Genomic DNA, 18,142 nt, shown 5'->3' on the forward strand with positions numbered 1-18,142 from the left:
ATATATACAATGGAATATTAGCCATCAAAAAGAACGATTTCTCAACATTTGCTGCAACATGGACGGGATTGGAGGAGATAATGCTAAGCGAAATAAGTCAAGCAGAGAAGGACAATTATATGGTTTCACTCATCTACGGAACATAAGAAGTAGGAAGATTGGTAGGAGAAGAAAGGAAAGAAGAAAGGGGGGGGGAAACAGAAGGGGGAATGAACCACGAGAGACTATACTCTGGAAAACAAACAGGACTTCAGAGGGGAGTGGGGTGGGGGGAATGGGATAGGCCGGTGATGGGTATTAAGGAGGGCATGTATTGCATGGTGCACTGGGTGTTATATGCAAGTAATGAATCATGGAACTTTACATCAAAAACTAGGGATGTACTGTATGGTGACTAACATAATATAATAAAAAAATTATTTAAAAAAAAGAAAATTTTAAGTTTGAACTTGGCCTTCTAAGTCATTAAGAAGATATATTTGTCAAGGTAGGAAGATAGAACATATTTGTTTAATAGTTTGTTAGTTTGATTTATAACTTATAAATATTTAGGATATGATGTGCAGGCTCCATTGCTTTCCCCACCTGGGCCCCGCGGTGGTCCCGGTAGTGGAGGTTGGTAGTCGGAATGGTGGGGAGAGGAGTAGCGGTGATCATTCAAGGCTCGGTAACCACTTACCGAGCATTTGCTCTATGTCAGCAGTCAACCACGTCTCACCGCCGTTGTCTTCACCATCAATGTCGTTCCTCCTTCTCTCTTTTCCTTCTTCAATAAGCATGCATTGAATGCCTCCTGTGGACGAGGGGCTGGGAATGCTAAGATGCCCGCCATGTGGTCTCTGGCCCAAGAAGCTTCCTGGCCAGGGGGAGAAAAGACCATTGCAAATCCAAAACATGTGTTTGGTTACAGAAGAGCATCTGCTGCTGGGGCAGCCCAGGGAGGGCTTTTTCTGAGGAGGACTTGGAACATAAGCTGGAGTACTACAGGAAGAGATGAGGGAAAGGCATTCCAGAAAGAGGGAACAGCATGTTTAAGGTGTGGAAGAGAGGACACCGGTTTCGGAAGCGGTCTGAAGTTGTAGTGATGGTAGCTGGGAACGGGGATCCGTTTACTGACCGTGTGTGTGCTGCCCACCTCCTTATTTGAGGAAACTGCTCCTCCCACTCCAGTCGTGATTCTAATACCTCATCCCTGACCACCTAAGACGGATTATGTACCCAGGATAGACCAACCAGAGTCATTCCCCAGAATCTCTCTATGGGAATTGGAAGGGCAGATCCTTTGTCCCCTGTCTGATTGAGAGCTATTAGGAGGCTGAGCAGTGCACAGGGTCCTGTGTGTGTCTTGAAAGAGTTGGTTGGGGAGAACAGACTGGTATGAAGGGGGCAACAGAGACTGTCCTGATTGGGTCAGAGTCCGTGATCCAGGTCTTCCTGGAGCTCAGGTCCATCCCAGAATGGTCAGGTAGAGCAGGAAACTGGATCCCAGGGTGTTGCTGGGAGAGACGATGGGGAGTTGGGGCCAACGAGGCAGCAGGAGCCAGACCCTGAGGGGCCAGGAGGAAAGGCATCGAAGAAGGGGCTTAATGAGGGGAAACCGGGTAAGATTTGTGTTTCTGAAAGATCACTCTGGGTTGGCAGGCAAGACTTGCTGGGAAGGAAGTGGCAGGGGTGGGGGTGACAACAGAGGAGCCGGTGAGAAGGCTGATCTCAACCTCAGCCTCGACATCATAGGTCAAGAGAGGACGTGGACGTGAAAGTCAGACCCTGCAGGCTCTATAAGGGCCCAATTCTAGGCCGCGGTTAGACCTTGGGCAAATCTTGTGGCTCTGTTTTGTGCGAGAGGTGAAAAGGTAGGACTGGGGAGAGACATCAGATGTCCTATGCTCATTCAAGCACCCTAGAGCTGGGGCAGAGATCCAGGTCCTGATTCCCACTCTAGAAGGTCTGCGATAACTCCCGGTCCGCAGAAACGCATGTCACCCAACCCGCTTCCAACCTGTCAGCCTCCTGCAAAGCATCTTCCACGAACCGGCCTTGCAGAGGGGAGGCAGGCAGGGTGTCTTCCAGGGACCAGGGTGAGGGGAAGGGGGGCGGCTGGGCCTGCCCGGCAGAGAGATGCCATTGTGCCTTGGTGGGGCCCCAGGCCTTCCCTTACCCCCAGGACAGCCCCAAACCACAGGCCACGTCCTGTTTCTCAGAAATACTGACATTTCCCAGAGCCCAGGGTTCGTGGAGGGACAGGGGGAGGTGGCTTCATAGCTGCTGGAGGAGGAGGAAGAAGCCTCCCCAGGAAACCCGGAGGGCAGGCTTGGCATCGTAATAGGCAGATCAGGTTTGGGGGTGAGGAAGCCACCTGGGGAGGTAGAGGCTCTGAGCCCAGGTTGGTTGCACCTGCCCCAGCCCAGGACCTGGCCCCTTCCGTGTTCTAGGACCCATCGCGGTACATACAGAATCGCAGACCTTTGCTGGAATCCAACCCCTCCAATTACCAGTGTGTGATCTTGATTGGGTCACTTCCTCTCCCTGTGCCTCAGTTTCCTCATTTCTTAATGTGGTGGACAGTCCCCATCTCACAGGGTTGTCCTAGGGATCGGATGAGATAACAGACTTGAACGTGCCTTGTTAACTAATGACCAGCCTGTGGGAGGGGATGCCACTATTTCTTCCAGAGCCCCACGTGTGCCTCCCGGCCACCAAGTAGGACTCCCTCCTGCTGGAGTCTCGGGGAGCCCCGTGAGTGGAAAACCTGGGCAGCCCTGGGAGACCACCCCTTCCTTCTCCCTTATCACACTCATGGGGAGACCAGCGGGGTTACCTAGTGAGTTAGTGGCTGAGGAAGAATGGATTTTAACTTGTCCTTAAACCTCCCCTCTTCCGTCCTCACTTCTGTGTTCTTCTGCTTCCCTGTTCTGTGAGGTCTTCTCATCACCGAGACTTGCTTACATCTCTCCTGTCTGAAAAACCCTCTTCTTCCATCCATGTCCACCGCCAGCCACTCCCTGCCTCTCCCCGCTCCTTTACCACCATAGTTCTCCAAAGACTTATCTGTTTCCTCACCCCCCTGACACCGCCTCCGCCCCCCAAAACCTGTGGGGGGCCCTATGTTCTTGGACCCTTTCTGGGCCCTGTGTTACTGGACTCTCAGCCACCATACCCTCCTGGCTTCTCTCTTTCCTCCACGGAAATTCCTTTGCTGAGGCTCTGGGGTTCACTCTACAGTCTCTCCCAAGCCAGTGCCACCCATCTCCTGGCTTCATTACTACCTGTAGGCCAACAGCCCCCAAACCCCTGTCTCTGACCCGGCCTTCTCCCCACACCCATAATGTACCCCGAGAGTCAGGGGTATCTTCTGAGACCCAACGTGTGCTCAGCTGAAACTTCTGGGTTCTCTCTGCAGTAACCACGTGAGACATAGCTACACACTACCCTCCTCGCTTTCCCTCAGCCCTGTGTGCGGTCCGTCATCAGTGCTGCCTTCCCTTCCAGCCCCATCGCTTCTCTCCTGCCCCCGACCGTTGTCACACGCCGCCATGCTGTTCTTCACCAGCAGGCAGAGCCAGCTTGCTAACCCACAGATCTGACCAAAGCACTGAAACCCTTCCAGGGCTCCCGGCTGCCCTCAGGATGAGGCCAGAGCCTCTCAGCCGGGCATTCAGCCTCACCTCCCTTCGCTCTTTGCCTCAAATCATACTGTCCAGCCACAGTGAGCTGTTTGTGATTCCCCCTAGAACACGCTCTTTTTCATCTCCCATGTACTGTCTCTCCTGTACCATCTCCGTCCCCCTGCCCCCCTTCCCTCCGCCTTTTCTTTTCTTTTCTTTTTAAGATTTTATTTATTTATGTGACAGAGAAACAGCCAGCGAGAGAGGGAACACAGCAGGGGGAGTGGGAGAGGAAGAAGCAGGCTCCCAGCGGAGGAGCCCGATGTGGGACTTGATCCCGGAACGCCGGGATCACGCCCTGAGCCGAAGGCAGACGCTTAAAGGCTGCGCTGCTCAGGCGCCCCTCCGCCTTTTCTTCTAATCGTCCTCATCCTTCAGAGCCTGCTGAAGTGTCCCCCGTCTGGGCAGGCCTGTGCTCACCATGGCCCTGCTGTTGCAGCCCTTAGCACTCATGGCGCTGTGATGCCCCTTCTTCTCTGGACTTCGGCTCCCTGAGTATAGGCAGAGCCGTACTGGTTCCTTACGCTGTGTTGGTCATCTAGCATAGGCCTGTCCCCGAGCAGCTGAGAAAGTGTTTTATGAATGAATACATGAAAGGGGAAGATGAGTCAGAGAGGTGTAAACCCATGGGAAAGCTGTGAGAGGTTCCCACGGAAAGCCTCATGTGTACATACTCAGAAATGTCTGGACCAAAGGGAGGAGGTGCTGATATGCTGAACGTGCCTCCCATGGTGGAAAAGGTTCAGGGTGAACATCACAGGCTTCAGATAAGCCCATCAAAGAGACCAGGAAGGCAGTTGGCCCGAGACACCAGGAAAAGTATACAGGGAAGTCCATTCCCATCCTGAGGCCTCAGCGCCACTTCTCATTGCAGAGTCCTGCCTGCAACCCCATTCTCCAGCAGAGGGGAGGGCCGTTGTGCAGGGGCAGGGCTGGGGGTGTCCAGGAAAGCTTTATGGAGAAGGCCCATCTGAGCTAAGTTGAAGGATGACCAGAGTTCCCCATGTGAACGGCTGAACATTCAGATTCCCGTGCTTTAAATATGAGATGCTCAGAATTCCTCCCCCGAGTTCCAGCTTAACCCTACGTGGTAAGCAAGCAAGGCTGGAGGGCTGTGTCTTCTCTCTCAGCGACAGGTAGAAGCTGTGCAGAGCTAATGTCTTCTGACTCAGGGGAGGCGGGGGACATCCCAGCCGTGTTCCTCAAACCCCAGCCTCTCAAACCAGGCCCCTGGGAGGTGGTGGAGGGAGTTCGGGGAGAGTGGCACTCGTCCCTGCCCAGGGAGGGCGGTGTTGGTAGGCGGCTTTGCAGACATCCCAGACCTCAGACACCCAGGTACAGAGACCAAGGCTCAGGGGACAATAGAGCCCTCTAAGTGGCTGCAGGTGGCCTTAGGCCATCTCATACTGCTTCTCCACAGCTTCCAATCCAGCTTGGGGTGGAGGGCAGTGCTGTGTGGAGGGGAAGCATGGGTCTGGGAGGTGGTGGGCCTGAGTTCTAGTCCTGGCCTCCCTAGCTGTCACTGTGAGGCTTTAGGGAAGACATTGGCCCATCCTGATCCTCTGTTTCCTCTTCTCTCAAGTCGGGGTAATTCCTACAGTGTTCATCTTAAGTGGAATCGTGAGCACTAAAACATCTTTGAAATTGCAACTAATTGAACGTGTAGGCAGGATAAATTATTAATGTTGTCTTTAATTGTAACTGTTAGGCTCTCTTCCCAGATTGTGGTGCTGGGGTTGGCGACGTGACTGCCAAGTCTTGGAAATCCTTGGAGGTGAGACTCTTTGGGCTTATACCGGCAGACCGGGGGAGGAGTGCTAGCCCGGAGCCAGAGACCTGGCGCCCGCTCTGCCTCTGCTACTGCCCTGCCCCGTGGCTCCGGGCAAAGGACTGCTCCTCCCGAAACTCAGGTTCCTCATTGTAGAGCGTGGCTGACAGCTGTAAGGATCCCTGGAAGATTCACTGGGGAAAGTGCTTTGAGGCTCCCTTTCCCCCTCCACTAGCTAACTGGAGTCAGTCCCTTTCCTAGGCTCAGTGCCAATGAGCTCCAGGAGGGGGGCACCCATAAAAGCAGGAGGAGCCATAGCTGGGGGCCAGGGATGGAAGCAGTACAGAGGCCGGAGGCAGACAAGGGCCTGGGCGGGGAGGCTGGGGAACCAGCTCTGACTCTGGTAACAATTCACCACGAGGATATGGACCAGCCTCTGCCCCTGATGCATCTCAGTCTCTAACCCTGTAAAATGGGCATAACCAGTTCTGCCTTGCAGTCCCTGTGGGAACACACGGAGACCAGACATGAACTGAGCAGGCAGGGTTGAGGGGTAATGCAACTTATCATTTATTAATATATAACAACAAAAAAGATAAAGCTCATATCTGCAACTGTTTAGGTCTTTGTTATAAGGTCTTGGTTGCTTTGTCTGGACTGGCTGTGACCTTCAGCTCCGGGGTCTGGGCTAGGAAAACGTTCCAGTGACCTGCAGAGAGGAAAGCAGAAGAGGGGTGTGGGGGTGGGGGTCGGGGGTCGGGTGTGCACGTGTGTGCGCCTGTGCATGCATGTGCACGAGAGAGGCAGAGTGACTGGGGTGGGAAAAACTTAGGACAAGAAGGGTGGTGAGAGCCTGGGTTTGGAGTCCACAGGAGGAAGGAGATGGGTATCTCCATCATAACCCCCTAGCCCGAGCAGTTCTAGCACATGACCCCACCTTCAACCGACCAGCATTTGGGGTTGGGCTGGTTTCCTAACACCTGTTGGTGACATGCCCATCTGTGACTTCCTCTCCCCCACCTGAAGCCCCACCTGGGTCCATCTGCCTCCGTATAGTGTAGAGCAAATTAAGGGGCATCAGAAGGAAAGTGCTTAGGAGGGTTTCAATAGGAAATGTTCCAGTAGAGAGGGGGTAGGCAGCATCAGGGTTTGGGGGCTCAGGCTTCCCTCCTCTACAGCCCTGTCTCCCCCACTCCCAGGACCAAATCCAGATGGTTCTGCTTCACCTTCCCGCTCCCAAGCGCCCTGAGTTGAGAAATCTCTGGCCCAGACGCCCACTGGATTCCTGTGCCGGGAACTGACGTCTGTGGCTGACAACCACCCTGCCCCCCTCCCAGCACCAGCAGCCTGGAACTCCCCGCGAGGCCCTGGCCTCTGGCCCGGCTCTCTTCCCAGGCCCCATTTCTCAGCCTAACGTCCCACCTTCATGGGTGCCGGTGAGTAGCCGGAAGTTCTGTGCCTCTTTCTGGAAGTCTTGCTTCCTGACTTTCTTGATCTGAATCAAGTGGAAGATTCCTGAGGGCAGAGGCAAGGGCATGAGCAGGGAAGGTGGGGCCATGCAATCAGTGGAACAGGGTAACTTAGACACAGATGGGACCTAGTCACCCCTCCCCTCCCCTATTCCGACCAGACACCAAATCCTGTGGACTAAATTTCCTCAGTATTTTGAACCTATCCTTCCATCTCCACTGCCACTCTCCCCATTCGGGGCCCATCACATCTTCCCTGGGTCCCTGCACTAGACTTCTGACCCCTCTTACTCCCTGCCCAAGCTGTGATCCTAACTGCAATCATTTGAAACTATACATTACCTACCATTCCCTTTCCCTGACCTCTCATCGCCTCTCTGCAGGCCGTCCACCTGTCACCCTCAGCATTCTGCTCTCGCGCTGCTCACCTGTCCACAATGCGGGGTGGGGGGGAGGTGGGAGGCCCATATGGGCTGGTCATGCTTTTTTCTGGGCATAGAGTGTGTGAAAGATATCAATAGGTGTGCTTATCGGACTCCAAAGAACGTCAAGTGTCAGAGCGGTAGCCCCCTTTCAGCACTAGGCTCTGTTTACCCAACCCCTGAGCGGCCTTGCTGTCCCCCGAGGGGCCCAAGCCTTTACATAGGCCACCCCCTCTGCTGCAACTCCTTCTCCTATTGACTTCTGTTTGTCCTGTTACCACCAGATGAACTCCTACGCATCCTCTAAGCTTCAGCTGGGAAGTCTTCCTAGATCTCCCCTTCCTTGATCTCCCCCAGCTCTTAGCTTCTGTTGGTCATTGTACCTATTTCTAATGCGCTATCATTGTGTCTGTTCTTGCCTCCCCTGGTTACTCCTGCAGGGTTTTCCTCTCTGGCTCCCTTGAGCCTGGCCCACATTAGTCATGTAGGATGAATGAATGAATGAATGAATGATCCCTTGATGAATGGATGGGTAAGGAAACATATGTGTACCCAATCTAGCCCACACCCTAAAGGGAACGAGGTATTAGCTGGATCTCCTGATGTTTGCGTCCCATTGAGAGCTGGCCACGGGCACCACACATGGCACTGAGGCCCCAAGCACATGGGCTGTGAAGTTGCACCAGCTGTGGCCACCAGGGTCTGTGGCCAGAAAGAACAGATGTGACAGCAAGGCCTCTGCTAGGCTGGCACAGCCCTCAAGAAAACTAAGAATTGGCCTTGCTTACGGAAATCTGGGTAGGATCCCACTGAGGAGAACGGTCAGCACTAAGGTCCAGGAGGCTGGGAATGTCCAGCATTGTTCTCAGGACCCCCAGTTCAGATGCCAAGGATTGGGATATAGGGGAGACTCACTCCAAAGGCCCAGGCTACATCACAAGCCTGAGATGGCGATGGGCCGTTCCGCCCCGGCCCGCTGCTGCACACACCCCAGAACGCAAACTGGAGAGGAGGTGACAGGGATGAGGGGGGGTCTTCGCACTGTAGCCTGTAAAGCATGCTCGTAAGAACTGAGGTCTTGGACCTGGAATCAAGAGCTAACCTGAGCAGCATGGCCATGCCTTTGGGGGGTGCGCCAGGTCTGAGGGCAGCTGGGCTCTCTGAACCCCCAGGACAGAGACGGTACTGGCAGGTGAGGTGAGGTGAGGTGAGGTGAGGCTCAGTGTGAAAACAAGCCCTTTCTAGGTGGAGCCATCCACTGGAGGTGGGGTGGGGGCATGTGGAGTCAGGGAGCCTCCCGTCCAGGAGGCTCTAAGGTGCTTCCTTCCTAGACAGAGGCTGGAATCAGGACCCCTGAGGTCCCTTCTACTCTGAAACTCCAGAATTAAAATGGCTTTTAACAATAAGCCACCCGGACTCTGGGGCCTGAGTCCGGTGTCGGTGTCTCCGGGCCAGTGTCTGCCCTTCCTCCTCCCGCCCCTGAGGCCTGCTGATTCCACTCCTCTGGGTGAAGAATCAGGGTTTGCCGCTGATAGTCAGACCTCGGGAGTGTTTGCTTTGACCCCCACAGTGTGGGGCAGGGAGGTGACAGAGAGGCTGGTGAGGCACTCAGGCCGCCCAGGGGGTCAGGAGATGGGGAGGGGCTGCCAGTGACAGGAGGGGAGAGCCTGGCACCGTGAAGTTGAAGAGTCCCCACCACCTGCTGCTTTTCTGCTGGGCCTGGTGGTCATGACATTGGCCTTGGGCTACAGTGCTCCAGTCTGCGCCATTCTGGACACACCTTGGCCTTCCTCAGGCACCTCTCTGAAAACATTAGGTCACCTCCCTGGAGGCGGTGCTGGGGAGAGTCAGACCTGGGTTTGAATCTTTGCTTGACTGCTAAAACCGTGTGACGTTGAGCAAGTCATTTTACCTCTCGGACTCAGTGTTATCTGCAAGACGGTGCATGAATCCATATCCCTCATGTTTCTTATGGGGATGAAATGAAGCACATTAGCATAGGGCCTCCTACACTCCAGTCACAGGGCAGAGCACAGCACATGGAAGCGGAGGCTCTGGCCCGTCTGCGGCTATCACTGCCACCCTTGCCTGCAAAGTGCTCCTCTTGCCTTCCTAACACCTGTCCAGCTACAGGCTCCTCCTCCACGAAGCCTTCTAGCCTGACCAGCTCAGCTCCTGGGGAGCTCCTACTGCATCCCAGTCATTAAGCCCTGGGCTCCCAGGAACAGAGCCTGGGGCCTCTTACTCTCCGTGGTCCCAGCACATGGTGGGGTCGGACGGAGGTCTGGACTAAACCAGCACCTGTCCAGGGACTGATGGGATCTCAAGGCACAAAACAAGAGAAGGGTTTGCTGGATCTACCTCCTCAGCTGTGGCAAAGCCCGCACCCAGTCGCTGCTTGCACACTCCTGTGAGTTGAGCTGGCTCCCTCCCTTCTTTGACAGAAAGGGTCTAGGTATGAGAAAGTGCTGCCTCTTGTCGGTGGAAACATGCTTCTCTGTAATTCTAACTGAGGGGGTGGGATGAACAGTCAGGGCTGTACCCATGTTATTTTATTTAATCCTCCAAAAACCCTCCTTCCCAATTAACAGAAGGAAAAGAATGAGGCCCAGAGAGGTCAAGTGTTTGCCCAAGGCCACACAGCTAAGAATAGCAGAGCCGGGATTCAAACCCAGGTCTGTCTGATTCTCAAAGCCCCTGCTTGTTGTTCTGACCCTTGTAGTCACTCAGAACACAACCGCTCCCCCTGCCTGGGGCAGTCCTTCAGAGCCAGGAAGCCAATGGTCCTGTCCCCCTGGGTCTTCTCTTCTCCAGGCTGAACAGCTCCGCTTTCTTCGTCCATTCCTCCTAGGACAGGAGGCAGAGTAGAGCAGGGAAAGAGCCGCATCTGACGTCACAAGACATGGGCTCTAGCTCCCGTCCTCCACTTACTGGCCGTGTGGCCTTGGGCCAGGTACTTCACCTCTCTGAGCCTCAGTTTCCTCATCTGTAAAATGGGGATAATAATACCTAACTCTCAGGATTGTTGAGGATCAAACGAGATAATGAGTGTGAAGCACTTTGGAAACTCTAAAGTGCTCCACACATTGGTTATCATTATCATGACCATCATTATCATCCCCTCTTCCACCCCCGCCCACTCCAGCCAGACCCATCAGGAGAGAAAAGTGACCTTACAGCTGATTCACACTTGAAGGGTTTAGTCTGTTTTACTGTACCCAGGGGATCTATGTTTGGCAAGAAGAACCAAAAAGCCCCACTCTCAGCAATCCCCTTCTCAATGACAACGCCTCTTGACCTTCAGCTGGTGATCTGAGCATCCCGGGGCATCCAGTGAGTTTCTCACAGAATGAGAAATAGGTTCTGACGTCAGCTTATCGGAGGGCTAGAATCCACCACGCAAAACAGGCTGAATGAGACTAGCCTCCAGGCCCTCCTGCTTTGAGGATGGTGTGAAGGCCCTTCTGCCCGAAAAGCTCTCCCCTCACAGAGGGCTGAAGTTCTACCAGTTTGACGTGCCTCGCGCTTCCGCGGCTACCCTGTCCTGGCTCCTTGCAAGTGCAACAACCCCTTCCTCCCAGGAGAGGGAGCACTTCGAGGCCCTGGCGTCTCCGAGTGGATGAGCTTATCAGAACTGTCAGAGAATCACAGACAGAATCTCTGTCTCCCTCTATCTTGGAATTGGACGCTTAAATCTAGAAGGGCAGCCAGAGGCAGGTCGTCCTGGGCTAGAGGCCCTTGATCAACAAAATGCCCCTACGGCCCCTGGTAAGGGGGCCAGGCCAGAGGTAAGCCCGGCTGGGAGGGGGCCAATGCTCACCTTTTACCAGCTTCCAGAGGTAGATCTCCACCTGCTCAGAGGCCTCATGCTCGAGGGCAAAGCGATGGAGGTTGTCTGGGCTTGGAGCTACGGATGTGTGGACGAGGACCCGGCCTGGCATCTTCGGACACCTGGTGGCACTGATGTCACTGGGGCCAGGGTCTGCCTTGTCCTCTGGGGAAGACAAGGAGCTCATGAACACTCTCACCGCCCCCGCCCCCTGCTGCCTGATAGGCCCAGGAAGCCAGGCCACTAGTCTGACAGCCCCCTCAGGTCTTTAAGGTCCTTGGGAAAGTTCTGGTACCCCTGGCACCAGAGAGAGGGGCCATCTCTCCCATTCACCTCCCATTGATTAGCATATCAGAAAGCCTCTCATCCTTCTGGGCCCAGCTCACCTTCCACCTCCTCCAGGCAGCCCACTTGGAACAGCTTAGCTTACCCTGCTTCTTCCCACTCACAGCCTTTAAAACCCTTCTTGCTTATGCCTCCCACTCATGCCCTTAGTCTCACTACCTTGCATTGCCTTGTAATTGTCTCCCTTGGGTATGTTTGTCTCTAAAAGAGACCTACGGGTGAAGGACAGGCTGTCTTTTGAGTCACCCACATCGCCAAGCATGAGCTGTCATGAACACACACAGAATGAAACATTTGGGAGGGGTGAGGTGATCGTGGCGACAATGATGATCACGGTTGTGATGGTGGGAGAGGTGGTGAGGGGACAATGATCCGGCTGTAGCGGTGAAGGGGGCCGCAGGGGTGTGGGGGGGATGGTGGTGATAGTGGTGATAGGTTTTGGTCCCAAATTGGATCCAGTCCTAAAGCCTTCACATGCTAGAATTCCAAGGACATCTTCCAGAATTTTCCACGTACCAACATTCCCTATTTTTCAGGGACTAAAGGACTAAGTCCCTACACATACACGCTTCCTTCAAAACTCTTACTAGTCATGCAGCCCTTCAAGATGTCCCGCTAAGAGTTGTCAGGCCACAGTCTCAATATTTTTAAGGGGAAATAGCCTGGGGTGTGTGTTCGTGAAGGAGCCTAGCACTGAGCTACAGCCAGGCTCCAAGAGAATTCCAGTTGAACCCCTACCCCTCATGTGTTCCCGGTGCCACCCTGTCATGCTCCCGCTCTAACCCTGTCCTAGTAGCATATGGCTCCGATCCTATCCTTTACGTTTGGATTTTTTATTTACAATTTATAAAACATTTTCCCTCAACTCTGTCTGAGGCTCGAGAAAGGACGATAACTTGTCTAAGCTCACAAGAGTGAGTTAGGAGGTCAGTTGGTAAGCGAGCTAACATGGACGCACACTTCCTGACGTCGAAGCCGGGGGTCGGTGGAGACTTAGGACGGTTGCAGCCCCTCTGTCAACTCATTCGTAAGCTATCTGAGAGATGAGGACGTGATCTGCATGAAATCACAGTACAATACCTGGCACTAGAAGGTTCTCGATGCATGTTTCCTTCCCCCTCTTTCTTCCCTATTCCCCTCTTTTTGGTGTTGCCAACCCAGCCCTCTAACCAGATATGGCGAAGGCACCACCTCAGCCCACACGTTCTACCCCACCTGCTCTCCTGCCAGCCTTGAGGGAAGGGGCCTGTTCCTCACAACAGCTACTGCTGACAACCCCAGGCTGCTCTTCCCGTGAAATACTTGGATGTCTTCTGCACGCTCATGAATCCTAGCATCACACGACAGTGTTGGAAGAACTCAGCTGGCTAGTCTGGAAGCCCAAGTTCTAAATTCCAGCTCTGCTGCTACTTTGCTTTGTGACTTAGGAAAATCCCTTCTCTTCTCTGGGTCTCAGTTTTCCCGTAGGTACAGGAGGGCTGAAGGAAGACAGCAGGGGTCAAGAGCATTGTCTGTGGAGCAAGACAGTCCTGGGTTCAGAGTCCAGCTGTCATTTGAGCTGTGTGACCTTGGACAAGGTACTTATCTTCTCTTGGTCTGTGAAATGGAGAAAAATATTCCTGCCCTGTCCATTTGTGGTGAGGAGTCCACGAATTCATGCATGCAAAATACCTACTTGGCGCATGGTAAGTGCTCAAGAAATATTGGCTCTTCCCCCCCAAAGTCCTAATATCCTCTGATCTTATGATTTCATAGAATCGTAAGATCATTATTTGATTGATTCTGTGTATACGTGTAGGAGTCTTTAATCCGTCACTATAACCTTCGATGTTCCCTAAGGCAAATATTTTGTGAGCCGGGCACTTTCCTTTCCGGTGCATCCAACACCCCTGCAGCCTGTGGCTCTCAGTCCACGCCCCGTCCCTGTTGAAGATGCTCCGAGTACCTGTGCCCTGTGGAGAGGGACCCCTGGCCCTCTCCGGCCAGTGCCCTCCCTGCCCCCAGCATCTCTTTGTACCTGGGCAAATCTTGCAGCACTTCCCGGCCACTTTCTCAGGGTGATGGCAGGGGTACTCAGTGGGGCAGGTCACCCGCTGGCAGTCCTGGCGGCCGTCCTGACAGGTGCACAAGATGCAGGGCAGGGGTCCAAAGGAGCGGAAAGCTGGGTGCCACACCTCCCCGTGGGAGTATGTCTTCCCACTGTGCACGCAAGCTGGGCCAAGGAGGGTGGGAAGGGAGGAGGGTCAGTGCCGCAGACCTGGGCCAGAGTCCAGGTGGGAACTCTCGGGGAGCCCCTGCTCCACCTGTCTGACCCAGCCACACCGCCTGCAAAGTGGAGGCCAGGTATAAAGCTGGTCACCTGTCCCCGACTGCTCCCCTGTTGCAGCACTCAGCGCTGACCCGTGCCCAGTACGTTCTTGCCCAGTACCTCCTGCCCTTCACGGGCACTTCTGGCATGGGGAGCACTGGGACCCAGTTCTGTCACCACCTGGCGGTGTGGGCTCGGACAGGCTTTCTTAGCCTCAGTGTCCCATCTGTCCGGAAGGGGCCGAGACAGGGACTTCTGCAGCTGCTCCTGCCGCATCAATGGGAACACTGCCCCCAGCCTGCTTTCCTCCCCTTCTGCTGCTCCGTCCCTGCTGTGTCCTGACCACCTGCCAGCAGCCCTCGACTTTCTCTCACCGCTTCCTGATATTACAGTATTTATTTGCATGTCTGGAGCCCCTCCAGGACAGCGACCATTTTTCATCTCTCTGTTCTGTGCCCCTCGATTCCCAGCAAAGACATGGCAGAGGCTCCGAAAATATCGTCATGCCACCCTGTGGTCTTAGTTCTAAGGCTGGTTCTGTCTCTCGCTCAGTACTCTCAAGCTCGGTGCCCTTTAAGGACACCTTCAGTTTTGAGGTTTTATGAATCTACAAGCTCCCGGCCAAGTTGAGATCAGGGAACCACTGAGCGGGGAGTGCAGGGATGGGAGGCAGGAGCAGCTGGGGCCCCCTTGTCCCACCTCAGGGATCAGAGGAGGTTCCCATCCCCACCTTTCTTATGTTTCTCCTTCAGGACAATCTTGACTGTCGTGCTGCCTGCCTCCTTCGGTCGGAAGTGGCGAGGGATGAAGCCCAGAGGAGAGCTGAGGCCAGTGGGGGCTGGGGTGCCCAGGCCTCTCTTTCTCCCACTGCCCCCTGAACACGGATCCTGGGAATGTCTCTGCAAACGGCAGGAAGGATGGGGATCACTGATGGGCCAGGGCCAGCAGGGGAGCAGCAAGACAGAGGCTGCAGTGAGGCCTGCGGGTAGACACCACCCTGACTTCCCAGTAAAGAGAGACACACGCTAGGGATGGAAGGATCTGGATGGGGCCTAAGACGTTCTCAGACAATGGATCTTTGAAAACTCTCAGACGTTGGTGGTTTGGAAATCCAGCCTCCACCAAGCCCTTCTCAGGCCTGTCAAAGCCAAGGCCTCAGGGCTAGAGTGAACAAAGGGGACTGAGGTCTTGATCTGGGAGACACAGCAATCAGGGACCTGGAAAACCTCATATTTAAGGAATGGAAGGTGAGGCTATAGTGAGGATGACAGTCAGGGAATTCCTTGAGAAGATTTAGGTGATGGGAGAAGGGGATGGGCTTCTGAAGGTCTCACCAGGCCCCAGAACCCCACAGGACAGAAGACTAAGAGCAGGCCCCACCTGGATACCCTGGGTCTCCAGGGCGCCCTTTCTTGAGCCCCTGGAATCCAAGATCCTGAGACCCTGCCCCTCTAGACCAGGTCTTGGGCAGACTGGCAGTGACAGCAAAGGGTCTGTGGTGAGGGCGGTGTGATGGGAAAGGAGCACCATAGCTCATAGTTAGAGGACTGGCAGCTCCAGGCCACGGCAGAGGAGCAAGTGGGCTTATTACCCCCCTTGCTGACACTGAGTCACTCATATTCCTTCTTCTACAGCCCCTTCCTGCCCATATAGTCTCTGAGTCAGAGACTGGCCAAGTGAGCCCACAGGAGCTCCCAGGAAACTATCTCAGGCCCCAGAACAGGCCCAGGTACATAGGAGGCTCCCAGGAAATGTTCATCAAGTGCAATAGTGGCAAGATGAATGGAGGAGCCCAGCCCTCTAATGGGACTTGCTCACGTCATCCTGTAAGTAGCTGCTCGAGGCCTGGAACTGAGCCTGGGTGGGCTTCGCTTAGCACACTGCCTCCTAGGGAGAGGACGGAATGGCAGGGGAAAAGGGGGAGCTCGCTAGTTCAGACCCCTGGGGAGTCCCTGAGCATGGAGGCCAGCCTCCAGTCCCCCGGGGTCCAGGTGACCCAGGCTGAAAGAGTAGGTAGAGTTGTTCCCATTGTGGACATAGCCCAGAGGGCGGATGGGGACATGAGTCCATGCGTAAGCCCATCGTCCTACCCCTTTCCTCGCTGACCAGAGAAAGCTGGGCAGTTTAGCTCATCCTAACTCCAGACTAAGATCGACAGGGGCCAAGACAGAGGGGAGGACAGAGAGGTAGCCCCCAAACAAAGAACCAGTACCTCAGGGGCTGGGTGGGGAAGGCTGGGCCAAGACAGAGGCCATTCAGGGGAATGTGCTGCCCAGAGACAGCCTACCTAAGGACAGACACAGGCTTTGGATAGAACAGTGGCAAAATGTTCCTCAGGAGGGAAATCGGGAAGTGTGGGGCCTGCTCTTGGCTAGCATAGTACTTTTTCCCAGGCCCCGGTTGACCCAGCAGCCATGATGGGAGGCTAGGGAGAGGGGCTGGAACATGGTGGAGCTCATGTTGCTGACCTACGGGACAAATGAGAAATGAGGACAGTAACTGGTATTGCCCGTCCCAGAGTCCTGGGCTTTAGGTCGTGGCTACCAGCCGCCCTCACCAGCTGTCCCCACACTGTCAGTAAAGCGGTGCACTCACCACCCCGTACTGTGACTGCGTGGTGTCCTCTTCAGCTGATCTCTCACTGGAGCCATCTGGAAATCCAAAGGGAGGTTCGGTCAGCCTCCACCTCCTCGGCCTTGCTGACCGGAGCCCTGCAGGCCTTCAAGCTGCCAGGCCTAGTGCCACTTCTGCAGTCCCAGCTCACCAACAGGTCCCTGTGCCCCAATGGGGCCTTAGTCCCCCTTCTTATTGCAACCTCTCCTCACCCTTGGGTTGACAAATTCCCTGCAACTGGGTTGCTGCCTCAGTTTCCCCACACTGACCTCCTGGTCACCATTAGGACTGAACTTCTTGGCTGGGCCGGAGCATCTTATTCAGTGCCCCTCACGGGTGGCCCAAGGGCCCAGCATCCCATCCCTGCAGCCTTGCTTAGTTGCAGCCCCCTGGGGAGCCACCCTCTCCAGCCACACTTGAAGTCACCAGGCCTTGGTCTATACTATCCACTAGCAGGCACCCGCCTCCAGCCTCTCTGTTCTTCCAGTTGGAACACCCTAGGACTCGATCTTCCACCCCGTGGGGTGCCAGCACACAAGGCCCTGAGGGGGCTCTCTCTCTCCAGCCCCTGCCTCACATCCAGTCTGGCTCCCTCTGAGCATTCTTGGTTCAAAGACCAAGAACACTGGAATCAGACAGTCCATTTGAAATCACCGAGGCCAGCCTCTCTGTGCATCCATGACACAGATGAGGCCCAAAGAGGGGAAGGAATCTGCAGAAAGTAGCTGGAGGAACCAGGACTAAACTGGAGTCACCCGGCCCCTGGTCCACAACACCAACATCTAGAGAAGCATTCGACTATGAAGCACTCCCTTCCCCCTGTCCTGCCTCCTCCAGGAAGCTTTCCTGAACTACCTCAACCACAGGGTACAGTCTGACCATCTGTGCACTTGATTCTGCTCAGGCCATTTGCCCCTCACTAGCTGAGATTCCCCCACCTCTAATAGTCCATGGCTAGGTCCCTGGGGTGGGGCGGGTGGGCGCTGCCAGATCTAGGGACAGACTCACCTTTGCAGGCCTGGCAGCAGGATGCAGGCAGCGGGAGAGGTGCAGGGCAGCCTGGTTCTGGGCAGGTCATGAGACCGCAGTAGATCTGGCCTTCCTGACAGAGCAAACAGAAGATGGGTTCCGATGAGAAACAGGCTTGGGGTTAGGAGGGCCCCTGCCCTGGGGGCAAATGGCCTTGAGGTGTCCCTTGAGGTGGGAGAGGAAAGGAGCAGTGGAGCATCCCGGGCAAGGTCCAGCCAGCACCCCACTCCCTCCCCAGGCCCTGAGGCAACATCCATCCTTCAGCTTCTAAGGTGTGTTCAGACCCTGCCTCTCCCTAGGCTCTCACAGCGACCCGGTGAGGTGGGGTTCTTCCATCCTAAGGTGAGGAGGGCCTGAGGGGAGGCCTGAACTGCCAGAAATCAGAAACGCAGCCCAGCAGAGCAGACTAGAGCCCAGCCTGCAGGCTTTTCCTACTGAAATCAACACCCTCCCCCCCTGACCTGGGACAGGGGGCCCAGAGAGAGGAGGGGGATCAGTGGGACACATGTTGGGTTCATCTTGCTCTTACTGAAAACCCTAGGTCCCCAGCTTTAGGACCCAGCCTGGAGAGGCAACACTGCAGAGGAAAGGGCCTTCTGGGCATCAGAAGCCCGATGACCTTTGGTGAGTCACTTCCCTTCTCTGGGCCTCACTTTCCTCCTCTGTGAAATGGGAGCACCCCATCTGGGTCGTG

At 55.0% G+C, this 18,142-nt stretch overlaps 2 protein-coding genes across 3 annotated transcripts in view; one reads left to right on the top strand and one right to left on the bottom strand.

The window, feature by feature from the left end:
• POLD3 (DNA polymerase delta 3, accessory subunit) overlaps positions 1–14,604 on the top strand; it is a 105,587-nt gene extending 90,983 nt beyond the window's left edge. The window contains exons 12-14 of one of the 2 annotated variants that reach the window (XM_040630842.1): positions 5,387–5,439; positions 12,955–13,075; positions 14,559–14,584. In XM_040630842.1, the coding sequence (XP_040486776.1) occupies positions 5,387–5,439; positions 12,955–13,075; positions 14,559–14,569 (185 nt within the window). In that variant the 3' untranslated portion in view covers positions 14,570–14,584. Of the gene's footprint in view, positions 1–5,373; positions 5,440–12,954; positions 13,076–14,558 lie in introns of both variants that reach the window. The other variant, XM_040630843.1, reaches the window with a different exon arrangement.
• CHRDL2 (chordin like 2) overlaps positions 6,285–18,142 on the bottom strand; it is a 30,668-nt gene continuing 18,810 nt past the window's right edge. The window contains exons 5-11 of the mRNA XM_008707350.2: positions 17,428–17,521; positions 16,402–16,457; positions 14,537–14,705; positions 13,516–13,710; positions 11,145–11,318; positions 10,256–10,310; positions 6,285–6,948 (exon numbers count right to left, since the gene is read on the bottom strand). Of these exons, the coding sequence (XP_008705572.2) occupies positions 6,858–6,948; positions 10,256–10,310; positions 11,145–11,318; positions 13,516–13,710; positions 14,537–14,705; positions 16,402–16,457; positions 17,428–17,521 (834 nt within the window). The 3' untranslated portion in view covers positions 6,285–6,857. The remainder of the gene's footprint in view (positions 6,949–10,255; positions 10,311–11,144; positions 11,319–13,515; positions 13,711–14,536; positions 14,706–16,401; positions 16,458–17,427; positions 17,522–18,142) is intronic.

The sequence above is a fragment of the Ursus maritimus genome, unplaced genomic scaffold, assembly GCF_017311325.1.
Source record: "Ursus maritimus isolate PB19 unplaced genomic scaffold, ASM1731132v1 scaffold_16, whole genome shotgun sequence".
Taxonomy (NCBI): Eukaryota; Metazoa; Chordata; class Mammalia; order Carnivora; family Ursidae; genus Ursus; species Ursus maritimus.